This window comes from Perissodus microlepis, chromosome 19 (genome assembly GCF_051167445.1).
Source record: "Perissodus microlepis isolate ML-2025 ecotype Zambia chromosome 19, ASM5116744v1, whole genome shotgun sequence".
Taxonomy (NCBI): Eukaryota; Metazoa; Chordata; class Actinopteri; order Cichliformes; family Cichlidae; genus Perissodus; species Perissodus microlepis.
The window spans coordinates 19,953,707-19,973,353 of NC_140479.1; the positions used below are offsets into that span (position 1 = coordinate 19,953,707).

Genomic DNA, 19,647 nt, shown 5'->3' on the forward strand with positions numbered 1-19,647 from the left:
TGTCGTTGTGTTCAGGTTTACGTTTTTCTGTGCATCATGTGTTCGTTCTAGTCGGCTGTTTCCTCGTGTGTCTCCAATTCCCCTGATCACCTCATGTGTCTATTTAAGTCCTCCGTCTTCCTGTGTTTAGCGTTGCGTCGTCTGTGTTACTTCACTCCATGTTTTTCATAGTCTTCATCGTCATAGTCTTCAGAGTTATCGTAGTTATCTCAGTTTTAATAGTTTCTTCCCAGTTTAGGTTCCTGTTTAGCTGTTACTCCTGTTCTGCTCTTGCTCTCGTTTTTGTTCATGATCACCAGCCACAATAAAAGGCTCGATATTTGTTTAAAGTTAATTCCGTCCACACCTGGGTCCTCCAAACACCCTCCACACGGTCTGCTCCCGCAGATCGTGACACTGTGCATAAAATTCTAATGCCTTTAGTTTGAAAACTTCTTAAAGTATGTTCAAAAACAAGAAAGAAACAAAATGAATATATGCATAATACAATACTATTCCCTTTACAGTAAATGTCACCCAAAGAGCGAGCTGCCTCGGCGAAGGTTTACGTTCTCTGAGTGAGAATGGTTAAACCACCAATATGTGTAATCAATATTACATTACATATTTAAAATATAATTTTTGTTGTTATCCATGAATTTTCAAATTTACAATTTTATTTTGAAAAGCAGAAAAAATAGTAACGCACATTCTTATTTTTTGAGTAGGATATTAAATTACAGCTATTTACTTGCATTCCTGAACATTTTATTTTAGTGATTGAAGTTTATGCTTGATCAAATTCCGACTTCTCACAAATATAACAAAAAAGAAGTTTTCTTTTTTGTTATATTTGTGCTTCCTTGTTTTTTGCTCTAATACATTTCTTAAGCATTGTATACTTTACTTACCTTAATACAAGGAAAAGTAAAAAGATTTAGCGAGCCTACACTGCAGAAATGCAGGCATATTTCTAGTTCTCTATCTAATTTAGCACAACATAATTGTCACTGTGTGGAAAAATCATGTTGATGAGATGAAAGAGAGGCCGCTGAAGCAAATGCACTGTCAGGAGGTGCACTCCAGCCGGTCGTTGAGAATCGCTGATCTGACACCAAATCCACACACACAATGATTATGCATAGGGGCACAAAGCAGCACATGAAAGCAGCCCATAAGCCATGATAAATATAAACACGCCGCACATGTCCTGATGCATCATTTTGCAGGAATAGTGACAGAAGATAAAGTCAGGCATACTCACCAGGGCAGAGCTACCACTTACATCAAGAATGACAGAGTCTTGTGTTGCTAAACTCACAGAGAACAGAGCCCCTCTTGATACACACACTAGTATTAATGATCACAGTCATATAGAACAAATATAGTAGACATTTCAACCCAACCAGCTTTTTATTTTTTCTTTCTTTGGAGGAGTTCAAGAGAACACAGTTAGAATGGCTCATTAACATCATACAACATACACATTCCCACAAATGTATACTCGCTTGTTTACAAAAACATGTGCATACGCTCCAGCATATTTGCACGTCTGTATGGCTAACGTACACACACTTATGTCTAACACACACTCGCATGCATCAAACCTCCTCGGTGTGCCCTCTTCAAACACACACTCAAACAGACTGTGGAATGTAGGAACTACATGGCGCCCAGTTTTGTTTTCTTTCGACAGTGTGCACTTCCCCTTAGGCACATCCAAAGAAAATATTTGTGTCCGAAACACTCTGAAAGTTCAGGGAATAATTCATTTCTGGGCTTCTTGATGAAAAAAGATTTCTAAATTTTTTTTATTTATCTTCGGCCTGTTTATTTATAAGGGAGAGCAAACAAATGCGTGATTGCATTCATGACAAAAAAAAATGAGAGTTTGGTGTGTGCGTTTGTGTAATTTTCTGCGTGCGTGCTTTTAATGCCTTCCTGCTCTTGTTTTCATGTTCTTTGCACACAGTGGTATTCGGTCCTGGCCACTGGCTGAGTAAAAAACAAAAAAAAGGGGGGGCACGTACAAACAGAAGGAGGGTGTGTGAATATGATGTGTGTGCTTGTTTGTTTGCAGGGAAAAAAGCTTAAAAATCAGGAAATGACAGACATGTAAGCACCGTGAATGAACCCTCTTTAGCTTGTGTCAACAAGAGAACCAACAATAACTGAGGGTGTTTAATGTCTCTTCTGCACATGTAAATATTTATATGCTTTTATTTTCATGCATTTCTCATATTTGTTTCTCATAGTTTACAGATATAAGAATGTTTATTGGAAGTTTCTACCTGTTAAAAGGGAGTTTTTGCTTCCCATTGTCGCCAAGTGCTTGCTCATAGGAAGTTAACTGATTGTTGGGGTTTTCTTTAAAGTATTATAGGGTCTATACCTTACAATATAAAGCTCCTTGAAGCAACTGTTGTTGTGATTTAGCGCTATATAAATAAGATTGGATTGAATTCAATGACTCAGTCTCAGTAGAGTAAAAATAAGACAGCAACCTTCTTGAAAGTAAGAAAAATCGGTGGTTTTGCTGTAGTTAAATTTTTTTTTCACATCTGGGGATCAGTTGCAAGTAGATGTGATGACCAATTGGTCTCCCAGAGATTAAGCAGGCAACCAACCACTTTGAAGGGTCACCTGGTCTGAAGCAGCCTAACTTCAAATAGTCACAGTCTGACTCAGACTGACTGCAGTCACTCTCGGACAGATTTGGCAAAGGGTTGCAAATGACTGCCATCTAATTAATAAACACGGACAGACTTTTTGCAAAGTGTTGGCAATTTAAGTCAGTCTTCACCAATGAGCGTAATTCATCTGTGGATTCAACTCAACTGGTTGCCTACAGGTTGTATTCTTGCATAAAACCAAGGTTGCTGAGTGAAAATGTCACTTTGATGTGAAATCACTATCGTGCAGCAGCTATCTCACTGTTTGTGGAGGCAGAGTCAATTCTGGACTGGAGTTAATGCAAATTTCTGGTTAATGTGAATTTATATGTACGTAGAATTTCCTATGTACGTCAACATATTTGCAACAGAAGGCAGCAAATTTGCAATTTTTAACCATTTAATTGCTGTAATTTGTGTATTATCACAAATATATTGCATGGAATTGCCAACTTGACCCCATTCAATCACAGAATTACTTTTCTTTTTCGTGCCATCTTGACATGTCAAAAATGCTTTGAAAATCACAGCTGACTGCAAGCGCTGGCAGACCTGCTTCCTCTCTTCGAAGTCACAGTTTCAAAAGCACCAATCATTGTTTTTCTTATTGTGATCGTAGCATAACCTAGATAATATATTCTATGCAGATATACATGCTGATGTTGGTTCTGAATATAAAATATTGTAAAATGAAAGTATTTGGATGACTTTTAAGAATACTGTCTAAATATTTATTGACCTGCCGACTTCCCGGCAACATCTTATGATTCATTGAGAATCTTGGTAACATGTGACCAGCATTTGAATTTCAAATCTTACATCTCTAAAGTCACCCAGGCTTGTATTTTCCTAATAAACTGCAACTTTAACTACACACTTTTCCCTCCATCTACAAATTCCCTTTTCATGTTTCTCCAGAGCAGGACAACTATAATATTAATAAAACTAAGTCCGTGCTCACACATCATCATTCTTGCTTCCCTTCAGCAGCGTCCAGTGATATTTAGAACTCATTTAAAAAATGTACAGCAGATGTGCTAAGACCTTATTCCAGCAATGGATCACCAGTGAACTGATCAGGGCATTTTAACTACTCCATGGTGCTATATCAAAATCCAGGCTTTTGAGGTTGTAGCACCAAGAAATGTGGAACAAACTGCCTTCTTCTATGGTTCATTTTAAATGTCTGCACCAAAAAGTTTGGGCTAGTATTAAAATTGTTGCTTGTACGCAAGTATGCCTGCACATATGTAACATATGTATATTGCTAAACACATTTATTAGACCACATGTTACAAAAACAAAAAAACACAACTCTGTATAGATAAATAGAATTATTTTAATATATTGGTTCCACAGTAAAACAAAAAACAAAAAAATGCACCCCTGTTTTTTGTATGAATATATCTCAGGGATTCAATGTGTAGTTTAACATCTTTATCCTGACAGATCGGGGAGTTTCACTGGCCTGGCCCACTTAAAGTCAAAGTGGGCTGCATGTGGCCTACAATGTAAAATGAGTTTGACATCCCTGCTCTAGTCCAATCATCTTTCTGCCGGCCTTCTTTAAGTTAATCACTCTGCGCACTTTAAATCTCACTGCTCATCTGTCATTCTCCGTTTCAGACGCCTTCATGGAACGCACCTCCTCCCCCTCTTTATCTTCACTGCCGCCAGCGCCTAGACTCTAGGGGGGGTCCTGCCCTAAATCCTATCACCACTGGGATTCCGTTCTGCTGCGATGGGCCATCGGAGTCTAATTGCCAAGTAGCTAAATTGAATTCTGTATATCAATAAATCACGTTCAGTTCCTTCTAATGACCTCTCCTTATTGAAATAACATTTATTCCAATCAAGACATTTAGCATTAAGCTCACATCTCCTCATTACTGGATCTAACTAGCAGGCCGGCTAGCAGAGCCTTTAACTTCATCATTACGTCAAGGCTTCCACTAGTGGTATTCTTGGGCTAACTAAACAATAACTACTTGCACACACAAAAAAATAAGGTTTAAGTATCTAAAAGCAACATTGTGTACAAAACAATTAAGACAATTGGAAACAATTTCATGCTTTTAACGCTTTTTAAAATTATGCATTTAAGAGAGTTCATGCTTTTTAAGGATCTGTAGCCACCCTGTAAAATACGTGACTCTCACTTCATTATCACAAAATAAATCTCATCTATACATTATGGCTTAGACACATTAATATAATGCATTTGTACAAGAGAAATAGACTCGATGTGTGCATGGACACTGAAGCGGGACATAATCCACAAGTCAAAGCCTCTGGAAACAGCATGGAAATATCCATCTAAACAGCAACATTATGCAAAGGCAACAATAAACTGGTTCTCATGATAAACAGACTGTCATATCTCTATACCCAAGCCAGAGGGCAACACACTCAGTGACATCCATCTTCTTTAAGTAACGCTGCTCGTAATGGCACTGTGCATGGCGGGAGCAGAACACACACACAAGTTAACACTGCCAAACACACAGTATTAATATGCTCACTTGCACTCTCTCTCTCAGCCTGACACACATATATAGACTCTCCCGGTGTTTAATACAACTGGGTAATGCCAGGGGCGAGGCAGAACTCATAATCACGAGTGTGTTTAACAGCAGTGTGACAGGCGGATGCTGCTTCACTGTAAGTAAAGCACATGTAAATAAGCGGGCTGAATTATTCAAGACGGGAGACTGGCTCGCTCGTGCTGGCTCACCCTCACACACTTAGATCCAGACATGCTGGGATAATCTCAGGAAAAAATGCCTTTGCTTGTCAAGGTGCAAACAGTCCAAGACAGAGCCAAGCAGGAGTGCTTATCATGCAGCGGGCGTAATGAACTCACGTGATGTGCCTGCAGATTCAGGAGTTTGGTGAAGTTGTGAAGATGCACATGTGGCTTCCACAAGGCTCAGGGGAGATGTCGGGGATGTGTACGGGATGACAGAAGAGTTTTGTGCTGCATATGACCAGATGGGGATGAAAGAAGAAAATAAAAAAATAAATAAACATATTTCTTGGAACTTTATTTTACAGCAGACTTTTCCTGTTTTTTTCCAACTTGATATTCTTGGACTGTACTGGAGTAGCTTTGCTTTCATATACTGGGTTTCGTTGGCTCCCTTTAAGCCAACTTCGCTATGATTGGCTGCCTTTCATAAACAGATGGTTTGAACAGCAGTTGGGTGGGGCTTATGAGCTCATAGCCAGAGCTGCGTGCCTGAGATGACCATATTAGGGATTTCCATACTCACTGACATCCTAGAGATCCAAGAAAAAGTATTTGGAGCAGTCTGAAGACAAGGATTTCTTGCACATACCCTGACAACATTAATAATAATATTATTATGACATTCAAGTTTGTCTTATATATAAGAAAATGAGCAGTAGGACCACTTTAATCAAAAATTTCAGGCTTTAATATTTGATTAACATGTACAGCATCTCTCAGGAACATGCGTCCAAGTGCACATCTATCTGTGATTTTTTTCCCCCCATATTTCACGTCTTGATCATAATTTACTCTTCAGGTGAAGGTCAATGTCTCTCTACAGTTTATTTCAGTGATAGACGTGGCACAGTCACTCTTTTTGCTGGCAGTTTTGTCTGCAGCCCTTTCCATATGATGGCTTTCTTGCAGCTTTCCCAAAGTAGCATTTGCTGCCATTCTTTGTCTTATTTAAACATTTTCGTTAGATGTTTTATCGACCAAATAATCAGCGGTTCAAATTCCTGCTATTTCATTATTTGCTGAGTGAAGTTGATAAGTCGAAATGTTTGCTTTGTTTTGTTTATAATGTCTTCTTTATGTTTCTAAAGCCCAAACTGGCGTCATTAAATGCCATTATGATAATAGAAAACATCTAAAAAAAAATGCTTACAAGCTGTAAAGGAAGGCGTATAATTACATGCACAAGGCAAGAAGGTGAAAGGCTCCTGTAAAAGCGCTGCCAATAACAAGAGGAATGCCTGGACACAGACTTTAAACCACAAATCTATTTACACAGACAACTTTCAGATGTGAGCCAGATTTTCCTCAGGCAAACAAAGGCATTTGTGGTTTGGAGTCTGTTAGCAGTGGTGTCCCTTTATTGAGATAGCTCACACAGCAAATAACTACACTCTAATAAGGGACAATATTGTCAAGGGTTTGTGACTAACACATAGCTTTATTAGGAATCAATCGTTTAATCATTCTCCTCATGCTAGATCAATTATAACACATTAGTGCAGTTGCCCTCTGAAGGTTTAAAATGGACTATGTAACCTCTGGAATAACACATGGAGAGAATCTGTATCAAAACCAATCTGTTAATATCTCTTTGGGGTTCCTGCAGCTTAAGGTGTGTTAGATTTTTAAACCTTTTTAATATCTTTTTTTTTTTCTAAGAAATACTGAAGGGAAAAAAAACAAGATTAGGTAATGTAAGAGTTGCTTGGGTTTTGTGGTTTGGCTGAGGCTGTTTGTGAACATTGAAGCGACACATCCAAGATAGCTGATCTGAGATCTTCAGGGCTTAAAAAAAGTTGCTGATTCCCAATGTGGCGAGTTTTGCACACTTGTTGCACAAAATCCACAGCGCCTCATATACATTGCCTGTTTTCAACCAAACCACAAAACCCTGCCATATTGATTGCATCTGCAGTTCCCTGTGACATTGCTGACAAGCAGCCAGTGCACCTGACCTGAGCTTCCCTGCAGTAAAACAAGCTATAATTGTTGCTGGCTGTGCTTCTGATCTGCCTAACTTAAATCTGAGAGGCATTCGGTTTTGATGTATTTAGTTTAACTGAATGTGAGAAAAAAAGAGAGTCATAAAAGTCATACTGCCCATGTTTCAACATGTTCAAGGGATTTGAACGATCAGTGTAAGACGTGTTAATACCAATCACGGTCTGTTTTGTGCATTTTTTCATTAATCTGAGGGAACCGTGTTATCAATAACGGTAAAACCCAAGAATATTTAACGATTAAAGCTTTTGTGTGTGTGTGTGGGGGGGGGGGGGGTAGCTTTAAAGTAGCTAAAAAAGAAAGAAAATGAAAGAATATTTATATAAGTGGTTCTCCATAATCAAATCATGGAGAACCAAGAGGCCAATTACAGCCTGACTCAACGTGTAACTCAACATCAACCGAAACCTCTCTAAGTGAAAGCATACCCTCATACCTTACTTTCTTACTACCCACAGCCAACAAACTGCTGCTTTCACAACCCCAGTCTGCTGATGAGGCCGATCTTCCTGATTAAGCCTCATTTAAGAGACATGTGGGAATCAGGGCGGGTAGTTTGGTGAGATTAGAGGCACATTCATTTCGCTCTGTCACATTACCACAATAAACATCTGCAATAACAAATGTGTGAGAACCTGCGAGCTAAACCACTGGGAGGGCAAAGAAAACACACCGTCAGCTGTGATGAAGCAGCACCTGGCTGTTAAAACATGCCTCTTTCTTCCACTCGCACATGTGATTAGTCAAAACATGTTCGACATTAATCGCCCCGAGGAATCGCGTAAATATGCCTGACAAGTTGGAAGGCTGCCTCGAAGAAAAGCGAGCAGGAGGACTCTTTACTGACCACCAGCGGGAGCAACGCGAGAAGCAACGTGAAGCACCGGGGGAAGGTTGATCTCATGGTTGTCGGGCATTCGGTGCTTTCTAGTAAATGAGCTAGGGGAGCTTTGCTTTATATAAATTCTTAATTTATTGAGCAAGAGGAAAAATAACACAATATTGGGTTACCCCAATCTAAAGATGAAAACAGAGAAAAAAAATAACAACAACAAAAGGAAGTTAGAAGATTTTAAATAAAATATGTGCCTATAAAAATGTGGATTTATAAGTAATGTGTTTTTTGAGAAAATGTCTTTAAAATTTTAAGAAGTAGTGTCCTTACAAACACATAAAAAAGGCTATATTTTCAGAAAATTATCGTCTTTTTGCCAGATCTTTTGAAACTAATTAAAAATGCAGGGGCCGTTTAAGGACCATCCACTCCAGCTTTTGTTTTCCGTTAGGGGAAGGTATTAGCAAACAGATCTGTGAATAATCAAATTACTGCAGAGTAAATGCCACACAGACCCACAGGAGCCAGGTCCCCAAAGCCCCTGAGACTGCAGCTCATCACAGGTGCTGTACAGACTAATTCAACTCCAGAGATTTCGAAACCACTCTGCAGTTACTAAAAATTTACCATTTGTGATGAGCGTGTATAAAAAGGTTTAAAATAAAAATTATTTTATTTGTATTTGAAGTCCTTTTTCTGAAACAAAACTAAAACTCAGTCCTGGTGAGGTAGGACATTTTCTGTATGGTGTTTTATTGTGTTAGTTTTTGTTGAATGTCTTTCCTAATTGTGACATTTTCATGTGACCTGGCATGGAACCACAGACGTAGATTAGCAGTTCTGCTTTAATCCGACATTACATTACATTACATCTTCTATTCTTTTGTATTTTTATGTACATAAATGTGTGTTGTCCCGGGTGAAACAATAATATGTACTTACAAAACACACTAAGGTCAGTTTGGAACTTTTTCTGACCACAACTTGTCAGATGGATTTTGCTACGTTTGTTTATGGAGTCATGGGTCGTCTACATGCTGTAAGTGTGCTGCCAGCACAAAGTGTCCTATCAGTTAATTTTAGAATTTGGTATTTATAGTTTGGTATTGATTTCTGTTTCGTTTCTGTTTTCACTTCAGTTGAGTTCCAGTTCAGTTAAAAAAAAAAAATGTCTGAAATGTTTTCATTTTCACTTAATATTTTTTTTAGATTTTTTTTTTTTACTTTGAAATTCCTATTACTTTTTTAAACTATAGGTTTTATTTTTATTACCATTCATGTGTTAATGTTTTTTTCCACACCCAGTTTTTAGTTCACTTTTAGTTATCTGTCTGCTCAGAACTCCTTTAAATCTTGGCTTCCACATTAGAATCATTTAAGAAAAAAAAGTCTAAAAGCTACGCTGATATTAATGAGAAAAAGAAAAAACTGAAGGATTTAAACAATAAAAGTAAAAGAGCAAATGTATTTTGAAAGTGAAAACACAAACTCAGAATACAACATTATAACCACTATGACTCATTCAAATCCCCCTGTTTGTAAAATAATCCAATACAAAGTATTTAACTACAGCTCGTTACTGTAACGCTCTATCTCGCTGTCTATTGGCTGCTGGCAAATGCCGCGGTCGTTATATGTCTACCAACAAATTAAAGCGATTCTCCTTTCACTAGATTTTCAGAGAAAGAGAGAGGGAGTGAGAGAGGTTGAAAGGTAGGTTTCGCGCTGCATCCTGGGTACATAGCTCCACTGTGATGCAGTGAGCCTGTTGTGTTGACTGGACACCAAAGTAAAGTGAAACGGGAGCGGGTCGGCTCCGAGGGGCTCTCCGAGCGAGTTACGATGCGTCTTTCACGGTGTTGAACGGTCGCGGTGAGCCATGAGCCAACTTCGCCGGTCGCCTCGAAGCGGAATGAGCCACTGTTGAGCCCCGTAAACGATTCCTTCTCGGAGGGGGGAAAGCAAAAATGAAGAAGCCGAGCGCCCTGCTCCCCGTTGCCGGCTTGACTGGGAAATGGTAGCGTGCTGTAGGGACCGCACTGGGAAGGATCATGGTCGAGAGGAGCAGCAAATTCTTGTTGATCGTCGTCGGATCCGTGTGTTTTATGCTGATTCTCTATCAGTACGTGGCCCCCGGGGTGATCAATTTCGGCTCCCCGCACGGTTATTTCACGGAAGAAGACGAGGGGGACATCTTCCCCACTCCGGACCCCCACTACGTTAAGAAATACTACTTCCCCGTGAGGGACCTGGAGAGGACGATTGATTTCCAAATTAAAGGGGAGGACGTGATCGTGTTTTTGCACATCCAGAAGACCGGGGGGACTACCTTCGGTAGGCACCTGGTGCAGAATGTCCGTCTGGAGGTCCCCTGCGACTGCAGACCGGGCCAGAAGAAGTGTACCTGCTACCGGCCGAACCGCAAGGAGACCTGGCTGTTCTCTCGGTTCTCCACCGGCTGGAGCTGCGGTTTGCACGCAGACTGGACGGAGCTCACCAACTGTGTGCCGGGGGTCCTCAACAAGAAGGAGAACAACAAGAAATCCCTGAGGTGAGACTGGGAGGTGTTTGGTGTAGTCAGGCTACTGTAGACTATGGAAAAGACACAAAGTATGGTTTAGGTTCTAATCCCCCAAACTGCGGAGGATTTTGTTTGTCTGAAACTTTAGAGCTCTTCTCCACTGGAGGTACAATAAGGTCACTGAAAGCTCGTAAAAACTTACAGTTGATAAATAAACTTATGTCACTCAGTCAAACTGCCTTTCAGTTCTTAGCAGCTTCTTTCTGCTCATGACATCTTTTACCTCATTCCCCTGGAGACATTTTAAAAGGCATAATAATCAGTGGTTTAAAGCTCATCTCTCCTCATAAAAATATCAAAAGTCCACCTGGAGCAGGTTTTTTTATTTTTAAATCACAGGATTGTTATTGTGATCCCAGAGAAGATAAAGCACAACAGAGGGTAATATAAAGGTGTTATAGTCTCATAAACGAATGTAACAAACGCATGAAAATCCCCACAGCTTCTTCACGGATGTGTTGTTCTCTGCATGGGACAGCATTACCATATAATTTTCATAAAGTCATCTATCTGCAGGTCGAGAATAGATGCTGAGAGGCAAATGTTGATTGACATTTCAACACTACACTGTCACGAAATTCCACAGGAGCTCAGCAGCATCTCTGACAATTGTTGATCGGTGCCAATATCAGGGTGCCCTCCCACTGAATCGTACACTGAGATTTGGCTGAATTTATTTCAGGAGGGCTGTAATACATCCAGGCAACATTTCCGCTCAGTAATAATCCCTCGCTTTGACTGCGAGGTACCCAGACACAATGCGCATTCTTATTAAGTTATAACCCATTTCTTCTCCACGCCTTCCCCATTGTTGTTGCCCACATATTGCATCCCTCACCCAGACATATTGACGGCTGTATCAACTTCCATTTCACTGCACCCCTGTGGTTAAAGGGTACGCTTGTTGAATGGGTTATGTGTCTTTGTGTTGTCTGAGCTTGTTCAATATTTTATTTTGGCTATGGATGATCAATAGGACAAAGAGGGATTAGAAATTGTGGAAATTTGTCTGTCTGGCAGCCAGGCGTGGTGGAGATGTCAGGCCGGCTGCTCTGCTTCCCATGGCTGCTCAGACTGGGGGATCAGTGCTGCAGGCTGGGCTGGGCTTGGCTGGTAGAGGGGGAGGGAGATCGGGGGACCCTGCGGGGGTTTGGCTCCGCTCTAATCCGGGTGATTATTACCACTGGGACACGCATACACACACACACATACACACACTAGCAGTGGTATTTGCTACTGGCGTCTGTCCTGACTCCTGTGGTTTCCCTGGGGCAGAGGTGATAACGTGTTCGGCCATTCTGCATGGAGGGCTGAGATATCACAGTGGATGCAGGATAAACTGCCTTTCATCACTTTGTGAACAGTTTCTGAGCCCGCGCGCACCTGAAGAGGCCACAGGAAACGAACGAGGCAAGAAGGCAGAGAAGATAAGAGTAAATATGCACGGGTGAGAGCACAGATGACAGACGATCGCTTGGCCCGGGTGTAATCGACTGTCTGAGCACTCGGGGCAGGAAAAACAAGGCACTGCAAGGGTAAAAACGCCCTAAAGAAAACAGTGCCGCTCCAAGCTGTGTACAGCGCAACTTTCACAAAGAAGCGAAGTGAATAACTGCAAAGAAACAAGAAGCACTCTCTGTTTCTCTCTCTGTCACGGCTCTGTTTGTTCCTTTTTCTCCCTCATTGCCTCTTTTTCTGGCCTCTGTCCTCATTGTTCGGTCCTCTTGTGCCACTCTTATAATGCTGGGAGCATTTATCTTGAGGGCATTGTCGTGCAAACGCGAGTTAAAGCGTGAATTTAAAGGTGTCGGTGTGGCATTTCTCGGTGTCCCCCCCAACCCGCAGCTTTCAGATCAACTGCGTATATTCGTAGTGCGTTTATGTTTGAGGAAGTGGTTTTGAGTGAATCTATATCTGTGTGAAACGGAAAATGATGATTTAAAACAAACCTATGTAGCAGGAGCAGTTGTTGTGCTGACAGATCCAGCATCCCTCTCTTCGCAGCTGTGCGCTCATACAGCTGTCGAGTGGATTTTACACAAACGTCTCAAATGCTGCAAAAATAAAATGTGAATTAGGACCATTTCCATCAGCTGGATTGAGGCACATAAATACACCACCTGGCTGTCAACAAAAATATATATCTGCAGTAAAACCTGAATAAAGTCCAGACAAACAAACGTATTTAAGATTTAATAGTGGACAAGTCACTAAAGATGGCTACCACTACTACTGTAAGGGTATGTGAATACATCCTAAACTGTTACGTCTCATTCAGTTTGGCTTTGCTTGGTATGCTGTGCTCTATATGATATGGATATTTCCTGAGTTTTAATGTAAGCCAAACATCTATTTCATGTCTATGTCTTTATGTTCACACGTCCTAAATGAAAATTGATGAGCTTTTTCCCACAGTGTTTTGGCAGCACACCAGTCCTTTTCATCTGTGTAGCAGGCTACCAGGGTTAGCCTTGCAGTGTTTCCCCGAGGTTAACTGTCTCCAGAAGTGGATGGGAGGGTTGAGGAAGCTTATCGGTGGGGTTGCAGCTGTAATGACATCAGCAGGAGAGCCACCAGGGTCGTGGTCAGGATTGGCTTCTCTACCAGCAGAGCTTCTTGCAGCGTTGTCTCTTGCTACTAGCTTCATGTGGGATGCATATTAAGAAATAATAATGATAATTAGGAGATTTTAGGGCTGACTTTCGGACGCTGGGGTTGTCTTTGGGTTTAAGTGGAGCTAAAGTGTAAAGCTTTTACTCCTCGCTCAGTCACATGATGAAACAGCGAGCAGAGGAGAGAAATGACAGTAAAGCAGAGCAGATGCACACACTGAGCTGGAGTGAAATTAAGACGCATATAATATGTAATTATCATTAATGAAATGTTTCCTTCTTAAATTGTTTTCATTTTTTGATTATATTTTGTCCCATTTTGATTTATGCTTTAATGCAGAGATTCCCAAATTGTGGGCGGGACCCCCTGGTGGGCCACAAAGGTATTGCATGTGGGGCACATTAATAGAAATTCAGTTTGAGATTACTCACAAGTATGTACAGTTCCATATTTATTTAAATTTGTGTATTGATGTCAAACGTTAATTAAAACTGGTAATATGAGGTTGTTAGTCTGTGGTAGTACTCATTACTGCTTTTGTATTGAAGTTTGTGTCAAAGTGGCAGGTGGGTCACTCATTGGGCTCAGCAGTTTGCATATGACTTGGTAGCATTACCAATTTATAGCCAAGAGCCTGTTTCTGTTTGTTTGTTTTAAATAAAAATTTCAAGGAAACGCATCACAATTTAAAATTGGGTGGGTTCCATGGGATTTTCAGGTTTTTAAGTAGGCTGTAGGACTCTTGACTTTGGGAACTTCTTTAACGTGATGATGAAATCAAAGAAATGTGTCTTTGCTTGTTTTGTTCTGCTGGTTAAGCATACCAGCAAAAAACCAAAAAATACTATCAAGCCTTTTGTGAAAGAAGTATCAATACGTTTTTGTCCAAACAAGTGCATCCATTAATAAAATTCTGCGATATTTGACAGTTGCCTAATTTATTAACTGTTTCTAATTATGTTTATATGGGGGCATGTTGCCCTTTTAATAAGAGCTAGAGAGCATCATAATTACCCTTATGAGATTTCCAAAACATTTGTGGATTTGGGAGCTGTTTTGTATTGATGCTGTAACACTTTCCAAGCCCAGTTGTTATGGCTGGATTAGTTATTGATTGAACAGATGAGTCTGTTGCACCATTTCTTCTGAATATTTCCACTTGAAGAGAGCGTAACAGCAGCTTTAAAAACGCTGAAGAAAGTAGATAAAGTATGGTTTCTTTTTTTTTCTTTTAAATACAGTGAATCCTAATTTTTCTTTTTTTTATTTTTTTGAAGAAAATAAAACAGTTGATTGGACATAGTTTGGTCTGGAGACAAATGTGGCAGCTTCAGAGCAAAGCGCATTAAAAGGAGCAAGCAGCGGCGTGATGAATAGTTGGTAATGGGGGAGACAGGTCTGGCTTTGATTGGTGATTAGATGAGATCGAGATGAACAGTGGCATTGTGGGAGAAAGTAACTCACTTACTCAGCAGAGCGCCACTGAGAGTGGATTTGTCATCTTCCCACTCCTTATACCAGTTTTAATGTTCCCCACTGATCCCATGGGACACACTATCTCGCACTCACACACGTCCACTAATAAGTGTGTGAAACAAACAGTCAAATGCAATGCTTAAGATATGGCGCTTCTAATTGGTTAAGGAGGTTCCTATCACTTTACTCAAATTAAAGCACCACTTTCAAATGGGGGAAACCATCTGTCCTCTGGATGTGTGTGTGTGCGCGTGTGTATACACACATCTCATGACTGTGTGTGCCTGTTTTTCTTTTTTTTTTTTTAAATCCTGGCATGTCAAAGAGTGTCTTAGTAAGCAAAGTGATGGGGCTAATTTTACTGCCTTAGTCTCAGTCCTCTTTCAAATCGCTCCCTGTTTCTTTCTCCCCCACCTCCTCTTCAGCCCCCCTTGGCTTGTCTCTAAAACACTTTCCCTCCCTCCCTCTCCTTCCATCCTTTCCTCCCTCCTTCCGTCCACATGACGGTGTCACTCTAATCAAACAGCAGGCTTGCTTTCTGCTTGGTGGCTTTATGGCTGGGGGCTCTCTTGCTGTCTCTCTTTCACTTTTCCATCCATCTCGGGCCCGTTGTCTTTCTTTCCTTCCTTTGCCATCGTTCTCTCGCTCTCCCCCCGAGCGTGACTACTGCATTAGAGGAAATGTCTTTTCATGGAAGATTTGCTGCAATTTCCAAAATGGCTGCTTTGCCTAATGGACAACTGCCTTGGTTCTAATGAATGATTACATGTATGAGTATGAGGGAGGGGAGGGGACGATGGCAGGGAAGAGATGGAACAGAAGAAGAGATGGTGGCGATGAAGAGCAATATGAGGAAGAGGATGGAATGAGTGTGGGACAAGAGGAGAGCTGTCAGGGAATGATTGGAAAGATAAAGGATGGAGGGGTGAAAACGTTTAGTTTCATTGCTGGGGAGGGGGCTAGTCAATTAGCACGGTTGTCAAGCACTGGGCATTACTCTTCTTTCAATAGGTCTGTTTCAGATTCACAGCACAAATCACTGCACCCTAAGATGGCTGTGTGTGTGTGTGTGTGTGTGTGTGTGTGTGTGTGTGTGTGTGTGTGCGTGTGTGTGGGGGGCGTGAGAGCGGATGCGTATGCATGTGGTAGCCCAGCATGATGCCAGTCAGCCAGCCAGTGCAACCCAGCATCCAGATTAACTTTGCAGAGGCAGCCACGGCTGATTGGCATATCATATGTGCGTGTGTGTGTGTTTGTCTATGCGAGCACATGCACTCGCTCATGTGTAGTCAGGCAGGTCAGTGTTAATCCAATCAGATTAGCCGGGTTTAAGCGCTGGCGGCCAGGCACACCAAAGCCGGTTACGTCCGTTCATCCTGTGGCTGCGGTTATAGTATTCCCGACAAACATTCCCACATCAGTCCAGCCAGTTATTCCCTTCATGAACTCAAATCCCCTTTTCTTCTCAGGCATGCCTGCTTATCTTCCTAGAAACCAGGCTCTGATTGGGTTTATCTCTCATGAATAATACCAGTAGCTGCTTTACTTTACCTGATGAATATCATGTTTGTACAGTGGACATGCAGTGATAAGTGTCTGGATGGATGTTTACATTTAGTCGTGGGAACATCAGTAGATTAATGGAGTTTTCAAAGGACACACAATTGATCAATGACAGTTGTTATGACCTGTTTGGTAATTAAGTAAAATATCAAACACTTGCTGTAGGAGGCGACAGGAAGGGCATCCAGTGTAAAAATCCATGCCAAATTAAATATGCAGATCCATCCACTATGGCGACCCCTTAGGAATAAAGCAGAATTTATGGTTCAGCAGGGATAGCACGTTTGCAGTCCATCTTTCGGCAGACCGATGCATCATCAACTTCCAGAAATGCACAGTTAGGATTTTAGAGGACTGGGCGAAGACCCCTCTCCATGCACGTTTGCAGGACCATACTGAAAGAAGCTTTGTTATAGGTTGTATATCTGTATAAGCTGCCACAAGGCCGATAATCCAAAGTTCTTGCTGCTCAACCTGTTTTATTTAAAGTTTTCTTTTTAAAGCTTAAAATGCTTTAGTGTGGAGTTGAATAATGAAGCCACCACAGACGTGCCAAAAGCTTCAAATATCAACTCGTTGCTCACAGCCTATTTGAGACTTTGACAGGACAGTGGATAATGTCAGGTGGATCGGTAAACACTGCACTACTAGTTCGTCATTTAGCTTTATCTTGCATTGGGAAAAATGATAATCATTTGTTATCATACAGCAAATAGTTTTGTTTTGGGGATTTTTAAAAGTTAGTAAAGGTTTTGATTCTTTGTAGTCTGTTTAGTTTAATGCTGTTTTCAAGATGTCCTCAAATAAAATGGTTATTTCTCTACTGTTAGAAAAAGTTGAGATGGACTCTGTATCTGTTTTCTCCTTTGGTAACATAGAATTGACAGGTCTGTGCTTCATGCTGCTTCGCGTTGACTTCAGGAGTTCAGCTCAGGTTCATTCTCAGGTTATTGCGTCAACGTATAACACAGCCTCAGGATTCAGAGCTGAGACTTTAGCTCAATAGAATATGCCAATACCTCTGTTGGGCCTCATCACTACACACATACGCAGGGTTTTAGTTTGACTCCGTGCCACGGAGACCATCTGCAGACGTTTTGCAGCAAACGAAAGGTTGGCTTTGGTTGATCAAGGATGCAAATGTCTGATTAGAACCAAACTGTTGACGTTGGGCATTACAGAATCGACCTTAAAGTCAACATGAACTGGCACAGAAATCAAACCAGTACAGTGAAGCCAAGTTGAGGCCGTTGCACGTAATTGATTGGCCGCAGCTGTTTCACCTCAGTGGATTGTAAGGGCAGGAGAAGTAGAGGGACTGCTAAACATCGTCTCCATTGATGGTATGTGAAAGGTTATCATTACCCTGCCTGCAAGACTTCATTATTGATTGATTAGATAGGTTGGGTTTTTTTGTCATTGATTGATTGAACTTGAATGACAGTAACATAGAGCAGAGTCTTACCAGACCAGTATGGATGTATGCTGAAGACGGACGACAGACACGCAGACAGAGAGAGCATGAGTGTGGGACAGAAAAGCAAGAGTGATGTGTTTCTTAATCATTACACAGCCCCTACCGCTCTGTGTGTCACTCCTTTTCTTCCACCCTCTGTTGCCGACTGTCAAATGTCAACCCTCGCCACCGCCACCGAAGTGATTCTGCGGCCCTGTGGACAAATAACCGTGTGGTGAATGATTAGCAGACATTTCTATGGCTGGTAATAAGGGGTGTTACGCTGCAGCAGCTCCGCCAACAGGATTACCGCCTATTGATTATCCTAGCCTAGCATTCGTTTTGCTAGCTAAAAGCGACTGGCTGATTAGTGAGCATTTCTATAGTGGTTAATGAGTGGCGCTGCAGAATGCTATGGTATGCTATCCATGAGAATGGGATTACAGTCTATTAATCAGACAAGAGGCTCGCTGGAGTCATTAGCCATCCCCGCGGCAAAGTCAGCGCATCTGTGGCTTATTTCTGGTTCCTAAATGAGGTTTGGCCTTGTCTCCATTGTCTGGTCTCTCGCTACATATCAACTCTGAGTTTCTTGTCTTTCTTTTAACACCCAATGATTCCCTATTCTTTGATCGCACTTCTCATCTTTTGCCCTCCCTCACATCATCTTTCCTTCCTCAGAGATGGAGAAGGACAGAGAGAGAGAGAGAGAGGGAAGGAGACATCCCTAGGGGAAGCCTCTCTCTCTGCATCCATTAACGGCACTGTCTTTTCACGTCCCTCAATATGACAAGTCCAGACAGGATGTGAACCCGGAGCTGCTCCTCATCTCTCAGTGTGCATTCCCTCTCCTTTATTTGTTAACAAACAAATAAATGCGACTGTTTTCTGCATGCTAGGATTTATGAATAATCTATTCACGAACCTGATGTGCGTCTGTGGGTGCGTGTGTGCGAGCGAGCGAGAGATGGCCAAAGGAGGCATGTGAACGGAGAGGCGAGGCTGACAAGCGTGTTAATTGAATTGTGGGAAAAATGCAAATCCTGCACTGCCTCTTTGAGTTAGGGGGAGGAGTTTCAGCTGACTGTGACCGTCTCTGCTCACACACGCCCATGCACACACACACACACACACACACACTGAGCTAACTTTTACCGATTCCCAAAAAAACCGGTTTTGCCTGCTACTATTTGACGCCTCTTCCCATTATTACCCATCATCCTTCTCAGTTTTTCTGCCCGTCATGCCATCCCAGGAACTCTTTTGTGTGTGTGTGTGTGTGTGTGTGTGTGTGTGTGTGTGTGTGTGTGTGTGTGTGTGTGTGTGTGTGTGTGTGTGTGTGTGTGTGTGTGTGTTTGCATGTGAGGGTCCCGTCAGAAGTAACTTAAGCACCGATGCCATTCATGGAAAGACAGAGTGGGGGAAAAATGAAATTCCTCGTTCTGCTACACTTGGTTTGTGTACTTTGCTTTAGGGCAGAGCTGTAGATCACCAGAGTTGCTCCTTGTTTTGTTTTGGTTGTTTTGAAAGTGCAGTGTGTGTCTGTGTGCAAGTGCATGTCCTCTAACTTCATTGGTGCATGTGTGCCCTGTGTGTGCCGTGTGAATGTGTGTCCTGTGGGATCTGTGTTCACAGCACTGTACATTAATTTGATTTGTGGGCCTGCCCGTGACTGCATGTTTGCCTGGTAAACCACAGATGAAATGTGTTGCTTACATTGCT

The 19,647-nt window shown here is 41.6% G+C and overlaps 1 protein-coding gene across 1 annotated transcript in view; it reads left to right on the plus strand.

The window, feature by feature from the left end:
• Window positions 1-9,924: 9,924 nt before the first annotated feature.
• Window positions 9,925-19,647, plus strand: part of hs6st1a (heparan sulfate 6-O-sulfotransferase 1a) — a 60,110-nt gene continuing 50,387 nt past the window's right edge. Inside the window, exon 1 of the mRNA XM_084915798.1 lies at window positions 9,925-10,787. Coding sequence (XP_084771924.1) covers window positions 10,288-10,787 — 500 coding nt within the window. The 5' untranslated portion in view covers window positions 9,925-10,287. The remainder of the gene's footprint in view (window positions 10,788-19,647) is intronic.